The sequence below is a fragment of the Strix aluco genome, chromosome 7 (assembly GCF_031877795.1).
Source record: "Strix aluco isolate bStrAlu1 chromosome 7, bStrAlu1.hap1, whole genome shotgun sequence".
In the NCBI taxonomy this organism is placed as follows: domain Eukaryota; kingdom Metazoa; phylum Chordata; class Aves; order Strigiformes; family Strigidae; genus Strix; species Strix aluco.
In genome coordinates, this window is record NC_133937.1 from 26199122 (window position 1) to 26218820 (window position 19699).

Sequence of the window (19699 nt, forward strand, 5' to 3'; positions counted from 1 at the left end):
GCCAAGGTGCACAGCTCCTGCTGCACAGGGCTGGTGATGCACGGGCAGGGAGGGGTTTGCTCTTTCACCATCTTTGTGTTCGGGCGTGGAGAGGAGTTTTTCCCTGCAGCTGGCCATGCTGCAAGTGGAGGTGTCTGGACTTGGTGATGCTGCTTTCCTGCTGTGTGCTGTGCTGGAACCAGTTGCCCCCTGAGCTTTAGGAGCTTGAACAGGAGGAAGTTTAGGAGGGTGAGCAGAGCTGGTACCTGGAGCAGGCTCTGGTTTCCCCCAGGGCCATACTGGGTCCATAGGTCCCAGCTGGAGCTGAGCCTCATGCCCTTGCCTTGCAGCTGGGGCATCAGGGGGTCACACCAGCCCCAAAGGACAGGAGAGACCCCATTAGTGGAGCTGCCCTCCCCCTTCCTTGCTGGCCCTGCTCATTAGTGGTGTTTTCATTAGGAGAAGTGCTTTGGTTTTGTTTAAGCCAAATTGCTGTTCTTGGGAGATGATAAATCCATCTGCTGGCAAATCGCTCTCCTGCCGCCGGGATGGATCCAAGCCCTGGGCTTTAATCGTGCTGCAGATGAATGAGCCTCTAGTGAAATGAATCTCCCTGCCGTGCCCTGCCGGGGGCTGAGCTGGGCGAGCTGTCTCCCCGACGCCACGGTGAGGGGCTCTGTCTTGGGGTGGGGGATCAAAATCCTCCACTAAGGGGTTGCGGAGCACTGGGGGTGGTTATTGCCAAGCAAGTGAACTGCTGGGGCTGGTGCAAGCGGGTTCCCTGAGAGCAAAGGGGGAGAGGAGCCCCTTTCCATGGAGCAGCAGCTGGGGGTGGGTGCAGGGGTCCTGTTCAACCCACTGTCCATGCCAGGGTGCTCTGCCGGCAGCTGGGGCTGGGTGGGTGCAATGCCATGGGGGTGAGCAGCAGGACAGTGCATGGGACAGGGCTGGGGATGGGATGCAGGGGACGGAGTGGCCTCGCTTTCAGTGATACCCTACTGAGTGGCTTTGCAAAGGGGATGTGGCAGCAGGGCTGTGCTGGGTGGGAGGCTCTTACCGGGGTCCTCCTGTCCGCAAGCTGCTGTGGATCTGGCTGCTTCTGGCTTTTAAGGAAATTTGTCTTCCGCTTCAAATGAAAATGGGTGGTGCAGCCCCCCGGGGAGCGGTGCGAGTAGTTGGCTTGTTTGGAAACGGAGCTCTGCAGGAGGGGAGCTGGGGGCAGGATGGCTGCTGCGCTCAACAGGAACTGCTGGGCATGAGGAGAGAGGGGGCTCTCACCTTTGCTGCCTCTGAATTTGGGTGTTCTTAAACATTTCCTCTGTGGTCTGTAAAGGATGAGTCACCTATGAATGCCAGTGGGCAGGGGTGTTGTATATGTGCCTGTGTGTGCCCACGCTCTCACAACATCGGGCCTCCCCTGCCTGTGGCTGGGAGCAGCCCCAGGGCTCAGCTCTGTCTGCCTCTAGGTGACTCCAGCCCCGTTTGGGCAGGAGCCACCTGGCTTTTGAACCTATCAGGTCTGGATCCCTCCTGTTCAGGCAGCTGGCACCCCTCTCAATCCTGGGACAGTGTTAGCATTGCTGCTGGGAGCTCTGGGGTGCGGCAAGAGGGATGGTGTCCCGTCCATGCTTCTCCTGCTCACCCCACCTGGGGATGTCGAGGACTGGGGGACATACAAGCAGGTGCCCCATCTCTGAGCATGGCTGCTGCGGTGCCCATCTGATTCCTGTGCCAGCTCCATGCTCCGCTTAAGAGAGCCCTGGGCTGTACCTGGGACAAGCAGGTGGCTTCGTCCTGGATGAGAGGGAGTGGTGTGGGATCTGACTGACCCACGGAGAGGTCAGACGAGGACTGTGCCGCAGCAGCAGCTGTGCCCATGGACAGGCAGGGGATGCTTGGAGCCCCAAGGGCTGGTGCCAGGCTGGCAGTGGAGATGGATGGCTTCACCTGCGGTCCGTCTCCCGGGAGCAGGTCAGAGACAGTGATGGAGTGACTAACTCTGCAGGTGGGCTGGTGGCACCAGTGTGCTGGCCCAGCTCTGCCATGCGGAGACAGAGGGACTGACTGGGCAGGACAGGACTCCTCTGGGCTGTCCTGCTGCCTCCGTGAGCCACCTCCCATGGCAGTGACATTCCTGAAGCAGAGGGAGGTTTCTTGGCAAGATGCTACCGTGAGAGATTAGCAGGACCCTGTCACTGAGCCTCCGTGGGGCAGAAAGTGGGACCCCTCTCCTGGCTCCAGGCACTGACCCCAGCAGCAAGCAGGGCTGGGATGCACTGGCTTCCTTACCTGCCCTCTTCCCATCACCAAACCCACACATTTGGACACCAAAGAAGTGCTTTTTAGGGATGGAGCATTGGTGACAATCTGGCCAGGATCTGAGACACAGGAAAGAGGATTTCCAGGGTTTTTCCTTTGGTCTGGCTGGGGAAGATGCAGCCCTGTGGGATGCAGGGAGGCAGTGGTAAACTCACACATCCATGGATCACCCTCAGACTCAACAGGAGCCGGGGAAGAGCTGTCTGGCTGCTCTCACCCAGTTACTGTGGCCCATCCAGCTGTGTCGGGGTGAAACGAGAGCCAGGCTGCTTGCTAACGAGATTAGACAGGCTAGCCACTGCTCCTGGCCTGTTTGGTTAATTGCTTCTTCCTAGACTGAATTTTTAAAAATTGTATTCCTTACAGAAAGCCCCCGAATTGGTTTAAAGGCAATAATCTACCCGACCCTCCGTCACTGCAAGGGTCCCCCTGGGGCTACTTGGCAGTGGGTTGTTGAAGTCCTCTGGTGTCCCCAGGAGGTGGCTGGCTGGGCTGGCTTGGCTGGCTGGCCCTTGACGGCTCTTGATTTACTCTGGGAGGAAATATGGATAAATTTTTAATGGTGTGATTTAGCAAAGCTTCCCAGAGTTGAGGGAGAAGGGAGAGAGTCAGATGGCAGGCTCTGTGCTGCAGCCTGAGTGACAAGTCCCCTCCTGCCCCAAGGGCCATGTTGGGCAGCTGCCCACCCTGCCCATCCTGCTGTGCTCCTAGGGGCATGCTGGATTTGGGGGGGTCTGGTGGTAGGGCACAGCACCCCCAGTCTCTGGTTGCACCTGCATGGGGTCTCAGTTCCTAATCTTACCCTGAAGTGGGGAGGGACGGCTGCTGGTGCCAGGTTTTGGGGTTGCAACACAGGTTGACAAATGGGTGCGGGGCTCAGGCAGCGCAGTGAGGGATGCTGTAATATGCTGTGGTTACGACTGATCCCAGCATCCCTCGGGGACATCTCAGCCCTCTCCTGGATGGTGGCATCTGCCCTTAAGTACCTCTTTCTTTCCCTCTGACTTTCCTTCCAAAAGTTGCATCTTCCAAGCCCAGCCCCTGCCCTGTGCCGTTCATGCTGACCCAACCAAATTTCCCCCAGCACCCGCCCTCCCCGTTCGCCTCCCCTCTGCCATGCAAAATGAGTCACTCCCAGGCACTGGGAATCATTCATGTCATTTCCCCCTTTGCCGCAAAGTCATTAATGCGAGTGGAATAATTTGTTGCATAGCGGAGAGGATCAGCGGGAGCACTGCTCTGGCAGGTGATGCCTGGCCCTGGCTCCCCACTGTCCTGGGAGAGGGCAGCTTGGTGGGATCGCTGGCTGGGAGCATTCCAGGTCTTGCTGGGGTTGTGGTCCCACGGCTGCACTGTGCAGGCAGCAATGGAGTCGGGTCCCTGAGGCATTTTCCCAAAAAATATCAAGTCCCGCCTGGGCTCTGGCTGTGTGGGATGGATCTGTTTGTTGTGGCCTTGGTGTCTGCTCACCCTCGCACAGCTCCTCCGAAAGGAGCTCATCTCAACTTCTGCATGGTGGCACAGGCAAGAAGCGTCCCCTGCATCAATTGGGGTGTGTGTTGTGGCACCCCGCGTCCTTGCCTTGTCCCTGCCATGTGCTGCTCCAGCTCCTCTGGGCTCCCCAAGCTGTGGGGTTGCAAGTGCATCCCACCAGCAGCCAAATCCCTCCCAGCTTCTTGCTGCAGAGCTGGGGACCCCGAGGTACCCTGACAGAGGTGCAGGCTGTGTGGGACCCCATGGCTTGGGGCCCTGCAGCCCCAAAGAGCAGCTCTGGAACTGCTGGCAGTGAGGTCCCAGCTGGCTGTTGCTGCTGGCAATAGCAAATCCATGCACAGGTTGCAGACACAAGCACGACTGGGGCGACCTCCCAGCGACCTCCCAGCCCCCCAAGCAGGGGGCTGGTTGGAGGAGGACTCGCTGCCCTCAGCCACCCCAGCTCAGGACCGTGGGTGCTGGGAGCCCTTGCTCAAGTGATGCTTGCTGTTGTTGTGGCAGATCTGGTCTCTCCCCTGCATGGCGAGGTGGGAGAAGGGCAGGGAAGAGTGCTTTAGGCATTAAAAGGCATTGTGGAAGCTGCCCCCTGCCCAGGGTTAAATTCCTTCTATCCCATGCTCGGCCAGGCATTAATTTAAAGATGCTGCAATGGGAGAGGGGGAGCCTAAACAGGCCTGGGCTGAGAGCAGGAGGATTTAACAAAGGGAAGGTAGATGGCTGGGGCTGGGGCTGTGCAGGGGACAGGGGCATCGATGGTGCAGGATGGGCACCAGGGTGGAGGTGGCTGTGCACCCCTCGGGACCGAGCCACCCTGATGTGTCCCAGCCATGACTGTGGTGGTCCCCAGTGTCTCCCACCAACTCCTTGAAGGGGACACGGGGGTTAAGCTCTCCTTGTCCCCAGGAACAGCACCACTGCTGGGTGGCTGGGCAGGGAGGGGGCCATGGGCTGCTTGCTCACAGCGTGGCCATGCCCCATGTCCCACCCCTGCCCCTTGCTGCATGTGGGAAATGGGGCAGACATTTCAAACCCAAGCCTGGAGGAACCCAGCAGGTGGGAATCATGCCCAGCTCTGTGGGGGGCAGGCAGAGCCTCGATGGGGTGTCACATCCCAGCGGGGACTTTGCCCCCTTGCCCCAGCTGGGTAGTGAGTCCCCTCAATGCAGAGGGCTGCCCCAAAACAACGCAGGGAGGGAGGAGATGGTGTTTAATATTTCAAAGCAACTCCCTGAACACCTGCTGCTGCTCCCTGGGGCTGGTTAAGACTCAGCATCCCCAGGAAGGGGTTGGGATCGGGGCCACCCCAGCCCCATGTGAGCTGGAGCAGGAGGCTCTTGGGCCCACACCCATTGGGGCAAAGGAGCCTTTCCCCCTCTGTTGCCCACAGACCCGAGGGTCCCACCTCTGCCCTTGGCCACAGCTCTGGGGCAGGGATGTGGGTGCCCAGGGCCAGCGGGGGCTCCCCAGGCCCAATGCCATGCCGCCTCCCTCTGCGCTGTTTGTTTTCTCAGCCAGCCCTGCTGTAATTACAACCCGCTGTCACTCTCCCAATAATACGTCTTTCCTTTTATCACTGCTTAATTAAATAACTGTGGGGAAGTGAGGGGCTGGTAACCCCTTGTTTGCTGGCACAAACAACCCGGTGGCGCTGGGGAGGTCTCTCAAGGCTGACAGAGGAGCTGGATGGGGAGGCCTGTGCCCTGGCTTGGGGAGCATGGTTGCATGTGGGATACCTGCGTGCATCTGAGAGGGCTGAAGTGCTGATTTTGTTGTTCATGGGCACAGCATCTCTGGCACAGACGTTTCCAGGCCATCTCTGAGGAGGTGCCTTGGGCATGACCGCCGTCGCCCTGTCTGTAATTCTCCCCTCGGCTCGGAGCTGTGCCCACTGCCAGGACGGGAGGAAGGTGCAGACCAGCCGCCTCTGCCTGCAATTAGTTGGTGCTAATGAGTGTCCCTGGCAGCTGCTGCTGGGTCAGTGAGCTCCAGCTGAGTATCTGCTGGGCACTCCCCCTGAGGGGCTGGACTCGTGGGTCCCGCTCCCCACTCAGCAGAGCATCCTCAGCTGTGCTCTTGGTCTTCAGCGCAGACGTGGCCTCCTCTGTCTTCTGTCCATCCCTTCCCTTATTCCTCCACTGTGTTTCCACCTTTGTGCCTTCCCCAGGAGGCTGGTCCCTGTTTGGCCACCAGCAGTGGTGCACCTCCAGGTGCTGCCCCCGTGTCTTCCTCTCCTGGCTGCCCCTTTCTCCCCATCCCAGCCATCCCGCAAGGTGCCGTACCACCGGGAACAGTGTCTGTTACGGCATCCTTGGGAACAGGATGGTCCCCTGTTTAAACACACGTGGGCAGGGGTGGTGGGAGCACTCCCCCCGGGCACTGCCTGTCCTGCTGTGATGGATTGGGGAAAGGTCTGATCTGATGGGATTTCTATCTTCCCGAGACAAAGCACTGCACCGAGCTGTGGCAGGGCAGCCCAGTCTGGGCGGGGATTGATGAACACCCCCAAATTGTTGCCAAGCCCTGAGGTTTGTGTTTGCCTGCAGCAAGGAACTGGGTCTCTTTGCAGATGCAATCCTCTCCCTCGCGGTGCCGAGTGCCCGTGCACCACTCACCCACCATTGCATCACCAGCTACGCTTAGTGTCGGTCTTGTGGAGGGTGGGGGCAGCTCTTTGCATTGGTGATGAGATGTACAACACATGTGGCTGGATTAGACTGGAAAATACCCCCCATTTGCGGACTGGCCTCCCAGAGCTGTGGGCAGCCATGGGTGTCAGAGGCCTGGCTTGGAAACAATTGGTCTGGGGATGGAGAGGTTTTGGGGGCACTCTGGGGCTTGCTGCCTGCTTAGGGGTTGCATGCAGGCAGGGGAGCATGGGATGACCTGCAGACTGGGGGTGCCTCTCCTCCTGGTGTGCTGCCTGTTCTCACTGCCTGTCCTCTTGCCTGCCTTGGATTTACAGCTCGAGAGTCGATTTGCACAGATCAAAGCCTGGGGGTATCTCTCATCTTGGTTTACCTGGGTCCCGCCTGCCCCCCAGCCCGAAGCGTGGGGGGGATTTGGAGGTAATCCTTGCAGTCGGGATGCTGATGGCTAATTATAGCAGAGCCTCTCGCTTCGTGGGAACCACGGTGAATTGTCCCTCGAGTCCAGGCAGCGACAGTACAAATCTGCTGCTAATTAGACTTGAAAGTCCTCTCGTGAGCTCAGGCACAGGATGGATATTTGATTATTAACATATTTATTTCTGAGCCTCTCAGCAGGTCTTGCACTGGGAGGCTGTACTCTCCCCCCCCCGAGTAATTGCCGGGCACATTTATTCCTATCAAGTCTGCTTGGGGGCTCCAGGGGAGGGGCGGCTGTACAGCTCTGTGTGCTCATTTTTGGGGTTGTCTCACCAAGATGTGTGGAAAAGACATCTTGCTGATGCTGGGAAGGTCCTGGGCGGGACCACAGTCCCCCGGGTCTGCTCTGTGCCTCCTTGCCAGCCCCTCTGCTGGGTGAGATGCTCCTGACCCTTGTGCCCAGGTGGGGAACCCAGGGATGTTTTTTCCCACCTACTCTGGTGCCCGTTGGCTCCAGGCACTGGGCAGACAGCTGGGGGGGTGAGAACAACCCAGTGGTGTGGAGCTGGTGCTTAGCACCACAGCCCAACACAAAGCTGCCTGCCATGGCACCCCCAGGGAGAGCATTCCTCCCTCCGGCGGAGGCAGACAAACTACGATGGAAACACTGCCTCTGAAACAACCGAAAATAGCTTTCCTGTCCCCAAAATGTCAGTTTAAAAAGGCAGTCTCTGGGGGCTCCCTCGGGCTGGCAGTGGGCTGAGCAGGTACCCTGAAGATGCTGGGTGGGTGGCCCTGCTGCCCCATGGTGCAGGGAGTGTGGGGCAGGGGGCCAGAGGTCTGAGCCTTCACTCATGGTGTGAGTGGGGAGAGGGTCAGTGCTGGCATGTGGGGCCATCAGCCCGACCATGGGGCTGTGCAGTGTCTTGGGTTGAGGCTGGAGAAAGGTGCAGGTAGGCTGTGGGCTGTCAGAGAGGCAGTGCTGACCTTGTGTGTCTCTCCTGCCCTAAGCCCCTCAGGTCCCTCCAACCAGGTTGTCACCCAACCGGGGATTTCAGGCCAGTGCTGAGGGCTGTCAGCATGCGGACAGGTGAAGAGCCATGGGTCAGGACCTCAGCCCCATCTCCAACACCACTTTGCTCTCCCTCCCTGCCTTGTTGCTGCATCTTCCTGTGCGAGGAGGGTCTGAGCTGGGGAGCGGGGGACAGGCACCTTGTCACAGCACTGGAGTTATTAATAGCAGCAAACACTCTCTGTGCCTTCAAGCCAAGTCAATTTTGGGGGAGATTCCTGCCATTTGAAGTATGTTTCCCCTCCCTGGAATCCCTTGGGTGCCTTATCTCCCTCTCCCAGCTGTGCAACCGGTGTGTGCCAGAACCCCTGGATAAGCTGTGGTGCTAATAGTCTGTGCTGCTCAGCCTGGCAGCATCTGGCCGGGTGATCAAGGGTGCCCCGCTGCCTGGCCCACAGGCAGCCCCATGCTGCCTGTACACGTGGGAGCCGAGGTTGCATCCCAGCCCATCCCCACTGCGCTTTCTCCTGTCACCGTGGGGAGATGGAGCTGTTGGTGGCTGAGAGAGCACTGACTGCAAGGAAGTGAGCCTAGTGCCATCTCCCATTTATTGGAGCCCAACCTGTGCACGATTGTATGGGCTTGTTCATTTGTCACCATCACCGTGGCTTGACATGGGGCAGTGAGCGTGGTGAGGCTGGAGTGATGCTGAGGGCCATGCCCTCCCCTGGAGCAGATTTGGGAGCAGGGCTGGCATCACCTGTGACCAGGATGAGATTTCTCCCAGTTTTGCAGTTCATGAGACCCTGCTGAGGCTTGGAGTGAGAGCTGGGACAGGACTGGGGACACAGGCTGCTGTGCTGGGGATGGAAACCCCAGCTGATCCCCATGGGGTGCCATGATCATGGAGCAGGGTGGGCATCCAAGGGGCAAAAGGGTACTGGTTCAGGATAAGGAGATGCTGTAGCTGTGTTGTGCCTCAGTGTGAGCTGTGCACCCCCAGACGGCGATGTCTCCCACTTGCAAAGGCTGTGCTCTTTGGAGGTCCCAGGGGCTGTGCTGCCCCACTGCCCCATATATCCTGGGTGCCCCCGGCATTGCTGTGCTTTGCAGACCCAACAAGCTCAGAAATGGCCCCAGATGCTCCAGGCAGGCTGTGGTGTCCTTACTTACTGCTGCTGTCTAGACATGTCAGTCCTATAACCAGGACTGGACTCAGGTCCTGGCTCTTTTCCTTCCTTGTGCCTCGGTTTCCCTGCAGATATTGATGCTGGTCTTTTCCCTTCCTTTGCCGGGCAGGGAGGGTCTCAGGGTGCACCCCAGGAGCCTGGGTGGGAGGAGATGGAGTCCGTCCCCCCCCTGCCTTGTCCTCTCCTCCCCGCCGCTGCTACCCCGTGGTGGGGGCGATGAATTATTCATGCCCCAGCAGGCGGGGGGGGGGTGGGGGGGTGGGGGGGGATGTCTGCGACTGCCTGTATGATGCCAATGGGGCCGACGTGCTGTGGAGCACAGAGAGCTTTTCTGTGTAAATCCCTGAAATATTTAGCAGAACTGACTTTAAAAATGCAGCTTGGGAGGAGTTAGGACCTCGGCGTAACCTGGAGGACTGGAGGCCATCGTGGGGAGTGATGGAGGTGATGGACGCACCAGGGTGGTTCCTGAGGACACTCTGACCTGGTCTTTGCCCTGCGCTCACCACCCAAGCTGCTGGTGGAGCTTGTGTCTGTCTGTCTGTCCGTCTGATCACCCATCCATTGAGTCCTTCTGCTTGTCTCTGCTGTGATACCATGGGGGTGCCCCCCTCCTTTCCCTGCATTGCAGAGGGGCTTTTGGAGCTAAATGCCAACTGGGGCATGTCCCGGTCCCCAGCCCAATGCCACCAGAGCCAGGCTGCTGCCCTGTCACCCTCTGTGTGCTGTGTGCCGGCTGCTGACAGGTTGGCACTGCAGGACCGGTGCATAGCATTGGGCCAGGCTCCTTCCCTGGCAGAGCCTTCCCGAGCAGACGGATCACGCCACATGCATTTTTTAACAAAATCCATCAGCTGGGAACGAGCCGAGCTGTCACCGTAGGTCTGTGATCAAAGTCAGACAAGCCCTGGCAGCCCAGAGGGAGGGTGGCCCTGCATGCCACCCCTCTCCATCACACGGCCGGTTTACGGGACATTTATCCCAGCAGAGCCGGTTGGGGATCCAGCAGCACCACAGGTAGCAGGTGTGTTGCCCCTGCATCCCTGGGGGTATCAGAATGGCCAGTGCCCTTCTGCCTGGCATGACGCAGCAGGTCCTGAACGGAGCATCTAAGGATGGAAGCAGCAACAATGCAGAGCTGGTGCTGCCATTGGGCTTTGTGCACAACCCTACACCCCAAAATTGCACCTTCTGCTGGGAGTTAGAGCAAGCTGGGTTTGCTGGCAGCCAGGGTGAGGTAGGAAAGGGTTTGGGCTTGTTCTGAGATGTGTTTTGGGCCAGGTTCATAAAGGAGCAAGAGGAGATAAGGGATGCAGGGAGCTGTAGTAGACTCTGGATGGGGAGGCGCATGGAGCCAGCTGGCTGTGCCACGGCGGAGTTGCCCCGCGAGGCAGCCTGAGCTGCTGGCAGCTCTCCCTTGGCCTTTGCAAGCTCACCCTTTCATGGATGCTCTCTGTGTGTCTTGGCAAGGTACGAGCCGTGTGCTGCCCTGTGCTCTGTACAGGACCAAGCCTCAGGGTGTGTGGCTGAAGGTAGTGTGGCCTCATGGTTAGAGCACACCACTCCTCCCAGGCTGACTGCCCCACTCGGAGCCTTTCTCCCACTTCCTTGCCCTGTTTGGTCCTGTCCCCATTGTTTCCCTGCCCAGGGAGGCAGGCAAGGTGGGGTGGCAGGCACCTGCAGTGGCCTCCTGCAGCACGGTCATGGTGTGTTTCCCTCTGCAGGCACCAGCAGAACCCTCGGGCTGCACTTCTCAGTGACAGCACATCCCATGTCAGAGCTGCTGCAAATCCTGCCTGCTAATAGCTATGCAAATTACCTCATTAGCTGCCTTATTTATTTTCTCTGGCATCACATTTTTAGCACCTCCCCAAGTCCTGGAGGCTGTGGGTCCCCAGGGCTGGGAGGAGGCGGGAGCAGCAGCAGGACCGCATGCAGGGCTGTCTGTGTTGAGCCTTCCTCTGCAGATGACAGCCGTGTTTTGGCTCCCACAGAGCCACCCGCCCGACATGATGTGTCTGGGACCAGGGACTCACATGGTTCCCGCAGTCCCTGCTGTCGGGATGTCCCATTCCTCGTCCCTTGGTGTGCCCTGGCTCTGGGATGAGTCTTGCTGAGCCTTCCCTCCAGCCGGGAGCTCTCCCGTCCCTGCCAAGCAGCTGTGGATCCGGCATTGCTGGGATGTGTGTGCCCTCCATCCCCCAAAAAAGGTGACTGCTGGATTTAGATACAGAGAGAACAGAGCATCTGCCCAGTCCCAGTGGACCCAAGTGGTGGCTTGAGGCTTGGCACAGGGCTACAGGGTGCCCTGATTCCTTCTACCCTGATTGCCCTTCCTCATTAATGGAAATGTGCCTCCTTCCCATCCTGATTGCTCTTCCTCCTTGAGGGAGAAACTGGCAGATGCTGTCACAGGGGTCTGCCCTCTGCCAGCCCCAGGATGACTCTGAAGAGCCCCCAGATGCCCTGGTCGGGGTGGCCCTGGGCTGGAGCTCTGCTCTGGTCCTGTCCCTGCGGTGTGTGGCCCCGGGCTGAAACATGTTGAAGCCTGGGCACCATTCAGGGCTGGCACAGGCAGGAATGGCCCCCAGGCACCAGCCCCTTGGGGATGTCCGTGTTTGTTTCTGTTTTATTTTTCCCCTTCTCTTCGCGGCTGCGCTAATGAGTATTTCATGACCAGGAACCAGCGTGAATTCCCCGTGGCCGCTCCCCATCCCCAGTGCTCCCACAGCAGGTACCAGCCCAGATGATGGTGGCTTAGGAAGGATGTGTCTGCCAAGAAGCCATCTCAGGAGAGGACCTGGGCAGGGAAGGAAGCAATGGCTCTAGTGTTGACAGCTGTGTGGTGTCCCCCTCCCCAGCAGTGCTGTAACTGTCCCTTCAGCCTGCGAGGGACTGCCAGCAGACCGTGGCGGCCGTGTGTCCGTGCACGGGTGGCCTTGACGGTTCCCGTGCATCCTTGCCCACGCATGCAAAGCCTTGCCCAGGTGACCACACTTGCCTGCGCACTCCGACACAACCGCACGTGTCCCCTCCTGTCCCCCGTGTGCCACCAGCCGCCACCGCCGTCTGAATGAACCGTGTCCCTGGTTCACCTCCCCGTGGCCCTGCCGCTGCACTGTACGGGGGCTCCTCTCAGCGTCAGGCAGCAGCAACGGCACCGTGGCACCGCGCAGACCGTGGGTCAGACCGTGGCACCACACGGGCCGTGACACCGCAGAGGCGTCGCGTGGGCTGTACTGACCACCCTGGACTCCTGTGCATCCCAGGTGGAGGTGTCCTGGCACAGCCCACAGGCAGGCAGCAGGGATTGGGGACCAGGGAAGAGGGGGACAACGTTGCTCTCCAGTCTCCCTGAATTTGCCATTTATACCCCGCAGCGGGGAGCTGGGCCAGTTGCCAGTGCAGGCTTGGCACTGGGAGGTGTGGGGCATCTGCTCCCCTGCCAGAGCCAGAAAATGTGGCGGGAGCAGAGCTGGAAACAGAGCCTGGAGCCGTGATCTTCCTCCTTCCCATTGCTATGGCTCTAGCAATGCCATGTCCCCCTTCAGGGCCCAGCAGATGCTCTGGGGACACAGGCTGACTCAAAATATCCCTTTGGGAGACTACATCCTTTGCCCTGCAAGGCACTGTGGGCACTGGAGTTCCCCTGGGGCTGGGGCAGGGGTTGGGGGACCACCGGCCTCCTCGGGGAAAGGGAGAACCACAGGTTGGGTGGTGGGGTGGGAGGCTGGTGGGGTGCATCCTGCAGTGGGACCCGTGGTGGCTGTGATCCAGGTGACATCTTCAGCAAGAAAGGTGTGTAAAGGTGGGTTCAACAGCCCTGCTTTGTGGCTTGCTTTTCATTTCTGCTGGATTTCTCCTTGTCTTGCCAGGGAGGAGGTGGGTCAGTGACTGAGTGGCTTTGCTGCCCTTCTGCAAGGGCAAGACACGTGGTCCCTGGTGCCAGCCTGGGGACCGTGTGCTCAGAGGGAGCCCTGGGATGGCAGCAAGCTGGCTCATGTCTCTGTGCGATGCATTGTCCTTGCGAAATACCCGCTGTGGGTTGCTGGGTGCAGCGGGGAAGGACAGTCCCCTTGGCTCAGCCCGGTTTTTTCCCCATGAGCTTCTGTCTCGGTGTCAGTGCATGAGGGCCTTTTCTGGAGAGCCAAGGGCCAGCCCAGAGGGATGATGCTCCTTTGGAAATCACTCTCCAGTTCTGGACTGGTTGTAGCACCCTGGGATGCTGGTGGGCAGCCAAGCCTGGAAGTGGGGTGGGTGACATTGGTGCTGGGCTTTTCTCTCCTGCTGTGTGCCTGCAGGCTGGTGTGGGGTGGTCTGCACTTGAGAAAAAACATGAGCTCCCCTGTCCCGCATGGCCATCGCGACCAAGGTGCACAGGATGGCACTTGCATCTCCCGCCCACCCGGGACACACTGGGATGGAGCAACTTTACCGGTCAGGTGGTCTCTGGCTCCCAAAGAGCTGGATGGTGGATTTGGGATGGATCTGAAAACTTTGTTCGCTGTCACGTCCTATGGGCTCTGGCACCCTCCTGTGGCTGTTCTGCCACCTTTCCTGCATCCCACGGGCTTTTGGGGTGCTGCGGCCACCTTGGGCTGAGTTGTGCTGGCTGGTCCCCGCAGTGATACTGTGGAGCTAGCCCTCTCTCCCAGCGTGGGGGGAGCTCTGCATTTGCAAGATTTGGCTGTGTATCACACAGCTCATGGGATCTGATCATTGCAAGAAACTGTCCCAGTGTGTTTGCGTTGTGGGTTTTTGCTGGGAGTGGGGCTCCTGGGTACTGTACATAAGGACAAGGGTCCTAAACCCCTTCCTGTCCCCGGAAGGTGGCAGGAGGGCACCGGGCACTGCTGGTGACCCAAATTTCTGAGCTTTTGGCTGTCGCCAGTTGTCCGCAGGAGGTAGGTTCAGTCAGGGTGTTGCATTCACAGACTGACCCAACATCTGTGCCTCTGTGTGCACTGAGCTGCCCACTCTGCCTCAGCTGGCCTGGGCTGTCCCCTTTCCCCTGTGGGGTCGATGTCCTTTGCAGCCCTTCCCTGACCTGGGGCTTTGTGGGTCTATTATTGTAGGGTTGCAGGCCCTCGCTGTGCTGCGTGTTGTGCCTTGCTGTAGGGTCTCCCCAAACCTGGTTCAGCCCTGCAGCGACCAGTGCAGCATCCCCTGGTGCCTGCGCCCCCACCTCGAGGCACTGTCCACCATGGTGTGGGGGCTCTCTGTTGGGGGGATGCTCCCCTTTGCAGGGACATAGCCAGCATAACACACAGGGAGGGCTTGGTTTGGAGGGGATGACCCTTCTTCTGGGGAGCAGGGGGTGAGGTTACCCCATACCAGCCTCTCGGGGGCTCCTGCCCTGTCCCTTGGGCTTCTTGTTGAGTCATTGGTAGGGACTGAACAGACTGACTGTTCTTGGCTGGATAACACCTGCACCCCCTTTTCCATCCCCGAAGGAGCAGAAGCTATAATTTCCATCAGGTCCCTTTTTGTTTGCTTCCTCCCCCATTAATAAGAGATGAAGCTTATGAGATAATAGAGCCAGGATGGATGCAGAACGAGAGATCCTGCTCATGTGGGGTGTGGATGCAGTGTGGAGAGGGAACTGTGGCTGGGGAAATGGGACTTGGGGAAGGATGTCGTTTTGCATGTTCACAGAGCATCTGAGGCTGGCTTGGGAAGCAGGGAAATCCCACCACTGCCACGCGCCAGACTCTCTTCTGGCTCTGACATACTGTGCAAGCTAGCAACTTGCTGCCAGGCTGAGCTTTGGAGCGAGCAGCTCTCAGCCAGAGTGGTCTGAGAGTCTGACTGCTCTTCCTCCCATCCTTGCACCGATCCTTGCTCCTCCCCTGTGTGGAGCCAGCGGGAGAGGATGCCCGGGGATGCAGGACACGCAGTGCCTGAGAGCTGATGCCTGGGGATTCAGGATGCTCGCAGTGCCGGAGGGCTGGTGCCCAGGAATGCAGGATGCTCGAAGTGCCGGAGAGCTGATGCCTGGGGATTCAGGATGCTCGCAGTGCCGGAGGGCTGATGCCCAGGAATGCAGGATGCTCGAAGTGCTGGAGCGCTGTTGCCACAGGGATGCAGGACACTCGCAGCACTGGCTGGCCAGAGTGGATGATTGATGCCCAGGGATGCAGGATGCTCACAGTGCTTGACAGTGAGAGCGAAGGGCTGATGCCCAAGGATGCAGGATGCTCTCGGTGCCGGCTCCCATCCGGAAGAAGCATCCTTCCCTGCTCTTGGAGAGAGGCGGCCCTGGGATGCAGCAGTGCCTCATTGGTCAGCGGGACCTGTGGAGTCTGCGGGTTGCCATACCAACCTGCCTCTGGTTCCCGGCCAGCCGGGGCGTGAAGTGCCGGGTCGAGCTGGTGGCAAGGGGCGGACCAGGAGCCGGGGCAACCCGGGACTCTGCCAGCCAGGGAGGCATCCATCTGCCTCTCCCAGAGAGCTAGCTGGCACCGCTGGGCTTTCCAACCCCGAGCATTTCCCTGCCGCTACTCCCCACCGCTCCCTGCAACTTTGCTGTACGGAGGGGGCCAGCGGGCTGGCACGGCACAGGGGGGGCTCACCCGGGCATCCTGCTCCCTCTCCGAGCTTGTGGTCAGCTTTTGTGAGCCTAAGCCCTGGGAGGGGCATCACCGCCGGCCCCCCGGCCCCTCTGGATTGCAGCCAGCCTGCACAGGAGCATCCCAGCACAAAACTTCCCAGCTGGCTGCCTGCTGCCTGCGAGCGGGGCCTGGCAGCTGCCGCGCTGCCTGTGCCCTCACTGCCGGGCTGGACCTGCTGCTGATGCCCGCAGGCTCGCTCCGGGCAAGGAAGGCTCTGTCTTCCCCCGGGCACTGCCTGCTGCTCGGAGGAGCTGGGGGGCTGTTTGCTGGCCGGGTGGGGGTGCGACTGGGTCCCTCCCCAGCGCTGTGAGCTGGAGCCATGAGCCACTGCCAGCAGCGCTGCAAGAGGCAGCTGGGCCGGGTGATCCGCTTCTTCTACCAGTTTGTCACCGGGACCCTCTCCCAAGGTAGGTGCTGCCCTGGGCGGCACGGGGGTCTGTTCTGTGGGAGGGGTTCTCTGTCTGGTGGGCTCTGTGTGGTTCTTTGGGGAGGGGGGGGAATGCTGTTCAGGTGCTGAGCGATTCAGCCTCAGGCAGAGGAGTTGCACTGGGCTCCGTGTGGGGCAAAGCTGAAGGTGCTTACAGGAGGCGATGAGAGCCCCTGAAGGTCTCCCGTGGACCTGGGGTGATGGGAATGTTTTATTTGGGGAGGGGACTGGTACAGAGCAGAGCGTGAAAAACCTGCTGTGCAAATAAATTGCAGCTGGTCCGACCCTCCCCTGCTGTGCCAGACACCCACCTCCTCTGGGGCCGGGGCTGTGCCCTCTATCCATCTGGCCGGAGAAGCTGTGCCCGTGAGCTGGGGCAGGGACACACCCTGATGCCTGCATATCCTGGGATGCCACCTGGTCCTGGGGACAGAGCTGTGTTGTGTGCTCCCAGTTTTCTGTCACAGCCGTGGTGGGACTCACGTCCCCCTGCCAGCCCCTGCACAGCCCAGCCAGCTGGCCAGGATCCCCTCTCCTGGGTGCGAGCCCAGAGCCACCTCCCAATCCCAATGGGCACATCTTGAGGAGGTTGTCATGTGCCTGTTTTCTCTGGGACCCTGGATGCCCAGCTCCTGCCCCCATCCCCTTGCCCCTGTGCTGGTGGCAGGTTGTTCTCCCCATCGTCTGGCCCTGCTGGGGACCCCGGGGCTGCCCCTCTGGGCCACAACAGTGTTGGGGATGGACACGCTGTGCCAGGAGCACGGGGAAGGCCTTGTTGGGCCAACGTGGCAGCGTCACGCCTTGGAGCGGGGCTGGGACTTGCACCGCCTTCGCTGGGACCCAGCCTGCCTGGAAAAACCCTCCTTCCTCACCTGGGGGAGCTGGGTCTCCCCTGCCTGCGCCCGTTCCTGGGGCTAGGGGATAGTGGAGGCATCCTGGGCATGCTCTTGGCGAAGCACTGGGGACTGGGACATGGGAGCAGTATCCACCCTGTGAGCCATGCCCAGCTGCTGTGCCACCTCCCTGCCCGTGGGGATCCGAGTCCTGCAATGGCCCCAGGAAACCCTCCCTGTGGGCATTTCCCATCACTTCGCAGCCCCGTGGGCCCTTGAGGGCTCCACGCCAGCCTACAACATGGCAATAAGGGAAGACATGCCAGGGTAAGTGTGGGCCTGGCTAAGCAGCATGCCGCGCTCCAGAGGCTGGGTGTGCCCGCAGGCAGCTCCGGGTCCATTCCTGCTAGTTGGCTCCATCGGGCACCAGCCAACCAGCCCAGAGCGGAGGGGGGAGAGGATGAGTCAGCTGAGTCCAGCCCTGGGTGCGAGGGACAGAGCTGCAGGTGATGGATTGGGAAGGGGACCCTGGGGTGCTCCCGTCCCCACCACTTGCAAGGGTGTCCTATAGGTCCTTGGCCCAGTGTCCTGGGCTTTCCAGCTGGGGACTATGGGACTGCATCTGTAGTGGGTGTCCTGTGGGGACTGGGTCTCTGGGCTGGCTATGTGCAGTGCCGAGTGGCCCCAAGGGTTTGGTCCCGTCCTGTCCCCACAGCCCTGCTGGAGTGTGCAGGGTGGCTGTGCTGTGTGGAACTGGGATGGATGCGGAGGACAGGGCTGGCAGTGGGGCGCCAGCTACCGCTGCTCACTCTCTTCTCAGTGTCCTCCCAAGCTGTGGGAGAAGCCAAAGTGGGGTGAAACCCAGAGCTGGGAAGGTCTGTGACCCCCTAAGGCTCAGAGCTTGGGGCTGGGAGCAGGATGGGGGGCTTGCACAGCCTTCTCCCCTCTGCAGCATCCCCTCCTCCCCAGCCGCTGTTCCAGTCCATGTGGCACATGGGTCACCTGGATGCTGCCCCCCACCCCCCTTGCCCCCAAAAGGGGCAACAAGCCCCTCTGCCCTCCCTACAGAGGCAAAGGAGGTCCCACAGAGCTCACCTGGGGTGGGGTGCCCTCCTGGCTGGGTGCCCTGGGGAGCTAGCCAAGGACAGGTCGCCGATGGGGGGAAAGAGAAATGACTCAATCAATTAACCAGATTAAAACTGTGACTTCACCTCCCAAAAATAGCATTTCGCCAATATTTTAATGTGCTTATTAATAATCTGCTCGTGCTCTGATTAGCAGCGAGGTAATAAGGGATCAGCTGTAACCTAAATTTAACTCTCCCTAATGGATGATGGCCCCGAGAACCAAAAAAAATGGAGAGGCTCCCTATCCATCAGTCTGGCCCCCCTGGAGGGTCAGCAGCACCTGAAGGACCTGGGCAGCTGCTGCCCAGCTATGTCCAGGGACCATCACCTCTGCTGTGACCCAGCTGGTCCCATGGCACATTTTGGGGGGGTAGCACCCTAGTACCCTGTGGCACCAGGCTAGGAGCACCCTAGGGGCAGCCACAGGGGTGGCTCCCAGGCAGGGCAGAGCCTGGCTGTGGTCAAGGTGCATGGTCCTCTCCCAAAGAAACAGGTCCCTTGATGATGGGTGACTGCCCTGTCCCTGCCCATCTGCTTCTGTCCTGCAGCAGGGAACAGTCCCCTGTGCCCAGCTGCTGGCAGTGCTGGGAGGATGGGGACAGGGACCAGCCACCTGACTACCCAGCAGCTCTGGGTGTTGTCCTGTGCGTGCCCGTGGCATGCTGTGTGCATGCAGCTGCTTTCCGGGCAAGAAACTCTGCTCTGGGGCACTTCTATTTATACATGGTGTGTGGCTGGCGGGTTGGTTAATTTTAGCTGGGTGGCAGGGCTGTGTTGACAGCAGTGCCACAGAGCCAGGGCGGGGGTGGCTGGGCAGGGGACACTTCATGGCTGTTATTGTCACAGCCCAAAGTGGGACAGGTGGCGTGGACTCGGTGACAGCCTGGGCTGCCCGTCCTGGCACAGATGTGCCTGGGGCAGTGTTACAGGGTCTGCTGTCCTCCCCAGTGCTGAGCCCACTTTGCCACACTGTTCTGTGTCCCCTGTGGATGCTCAGTCTTGGACATAGAAAGGAAAGTGGGGACAAATCTGGATGCCTGGGTTCTGTGCCCTGAAAGGCTCCTCACCCCAAACCTGGGTGGCCACATCCCCTGGCTGTAGCTGCGGAGGGCGAAGATGAGACATCTTGTATGCAAAGAGGTGTTGGGGTGAAACACTTGGGTCTAGCCTCTTCCCCAACCACATGTCCCATGGGGCAGCCAATGGGGCCGAGCATGGTCCAGGGACCAGAGGTGTCTCAGGCGTGGGTGCTGCTCATCCCATGGGGTTTGGGGTCTGTGAGTGAGTGTGCCCAATCCCACAGTGGCACTGCCCAAGTGCACCGGGCATCGCAGAGCAGGAACCGGGATGGTTGGCTCTGACTCCAAGCTGAGAAAAGGAGATGCTGATCCCAGGCATCCCTGGGGCGGTGCTGCGCTGGGGCACAGGGGACAAGATGGCAGCACCTCTCTGCCAGACCCAGCTCTCCGGGCTGCAGACCCACCCTCCTTCAAGGCCCAGTGTCTAGAGCAAGAACGGGCACAGGCATCTCAGCGGAGATCCTGGTGTTCGCTGATGCTGGGCTGCAGCATTGTTCCCTGGGGAACCCATTTCCAGGACTCCCAGCTCCTCCTGTGGGGTGGCAGCGAGGGGCTGAGCCCTG

The 19699-nt window shown here is 60.0% G+C and overlaps 1 protein-coding gene across 6 annotated transcripts in view; it reads left to right on the forward strand.

Annotated features, from left to right (window-relative positions):
- Positions 1–19699, forward strand: part of KCNIP2 (potassium voltage-gated channel interacting protein 2) — a 47011-nt gene that overhangs the window by 5302 nt on the left and 22010 nt on the right. Inside the window, exon 1 of one of the 6 annotated variants that reach the window (XM_074831123.1) lies at positions 15041–16077. The exons of 4 other annotated variants lie outside the window; for them this stretch is intronic. In XM_074831123.1, coding sequence (XP_074687224.1) covers positions 15990–16077 — 88 coding nt within the window. In that variant the 5' untranslated portion in view covers positions 15041–15989. Of the gene's footprint in view, positions 1–15040; positions 16078–19699 lie in introns of those variants that run through there. One more of the 6 variants, XM_074831127.1, reaches the window with a different exon arrangement.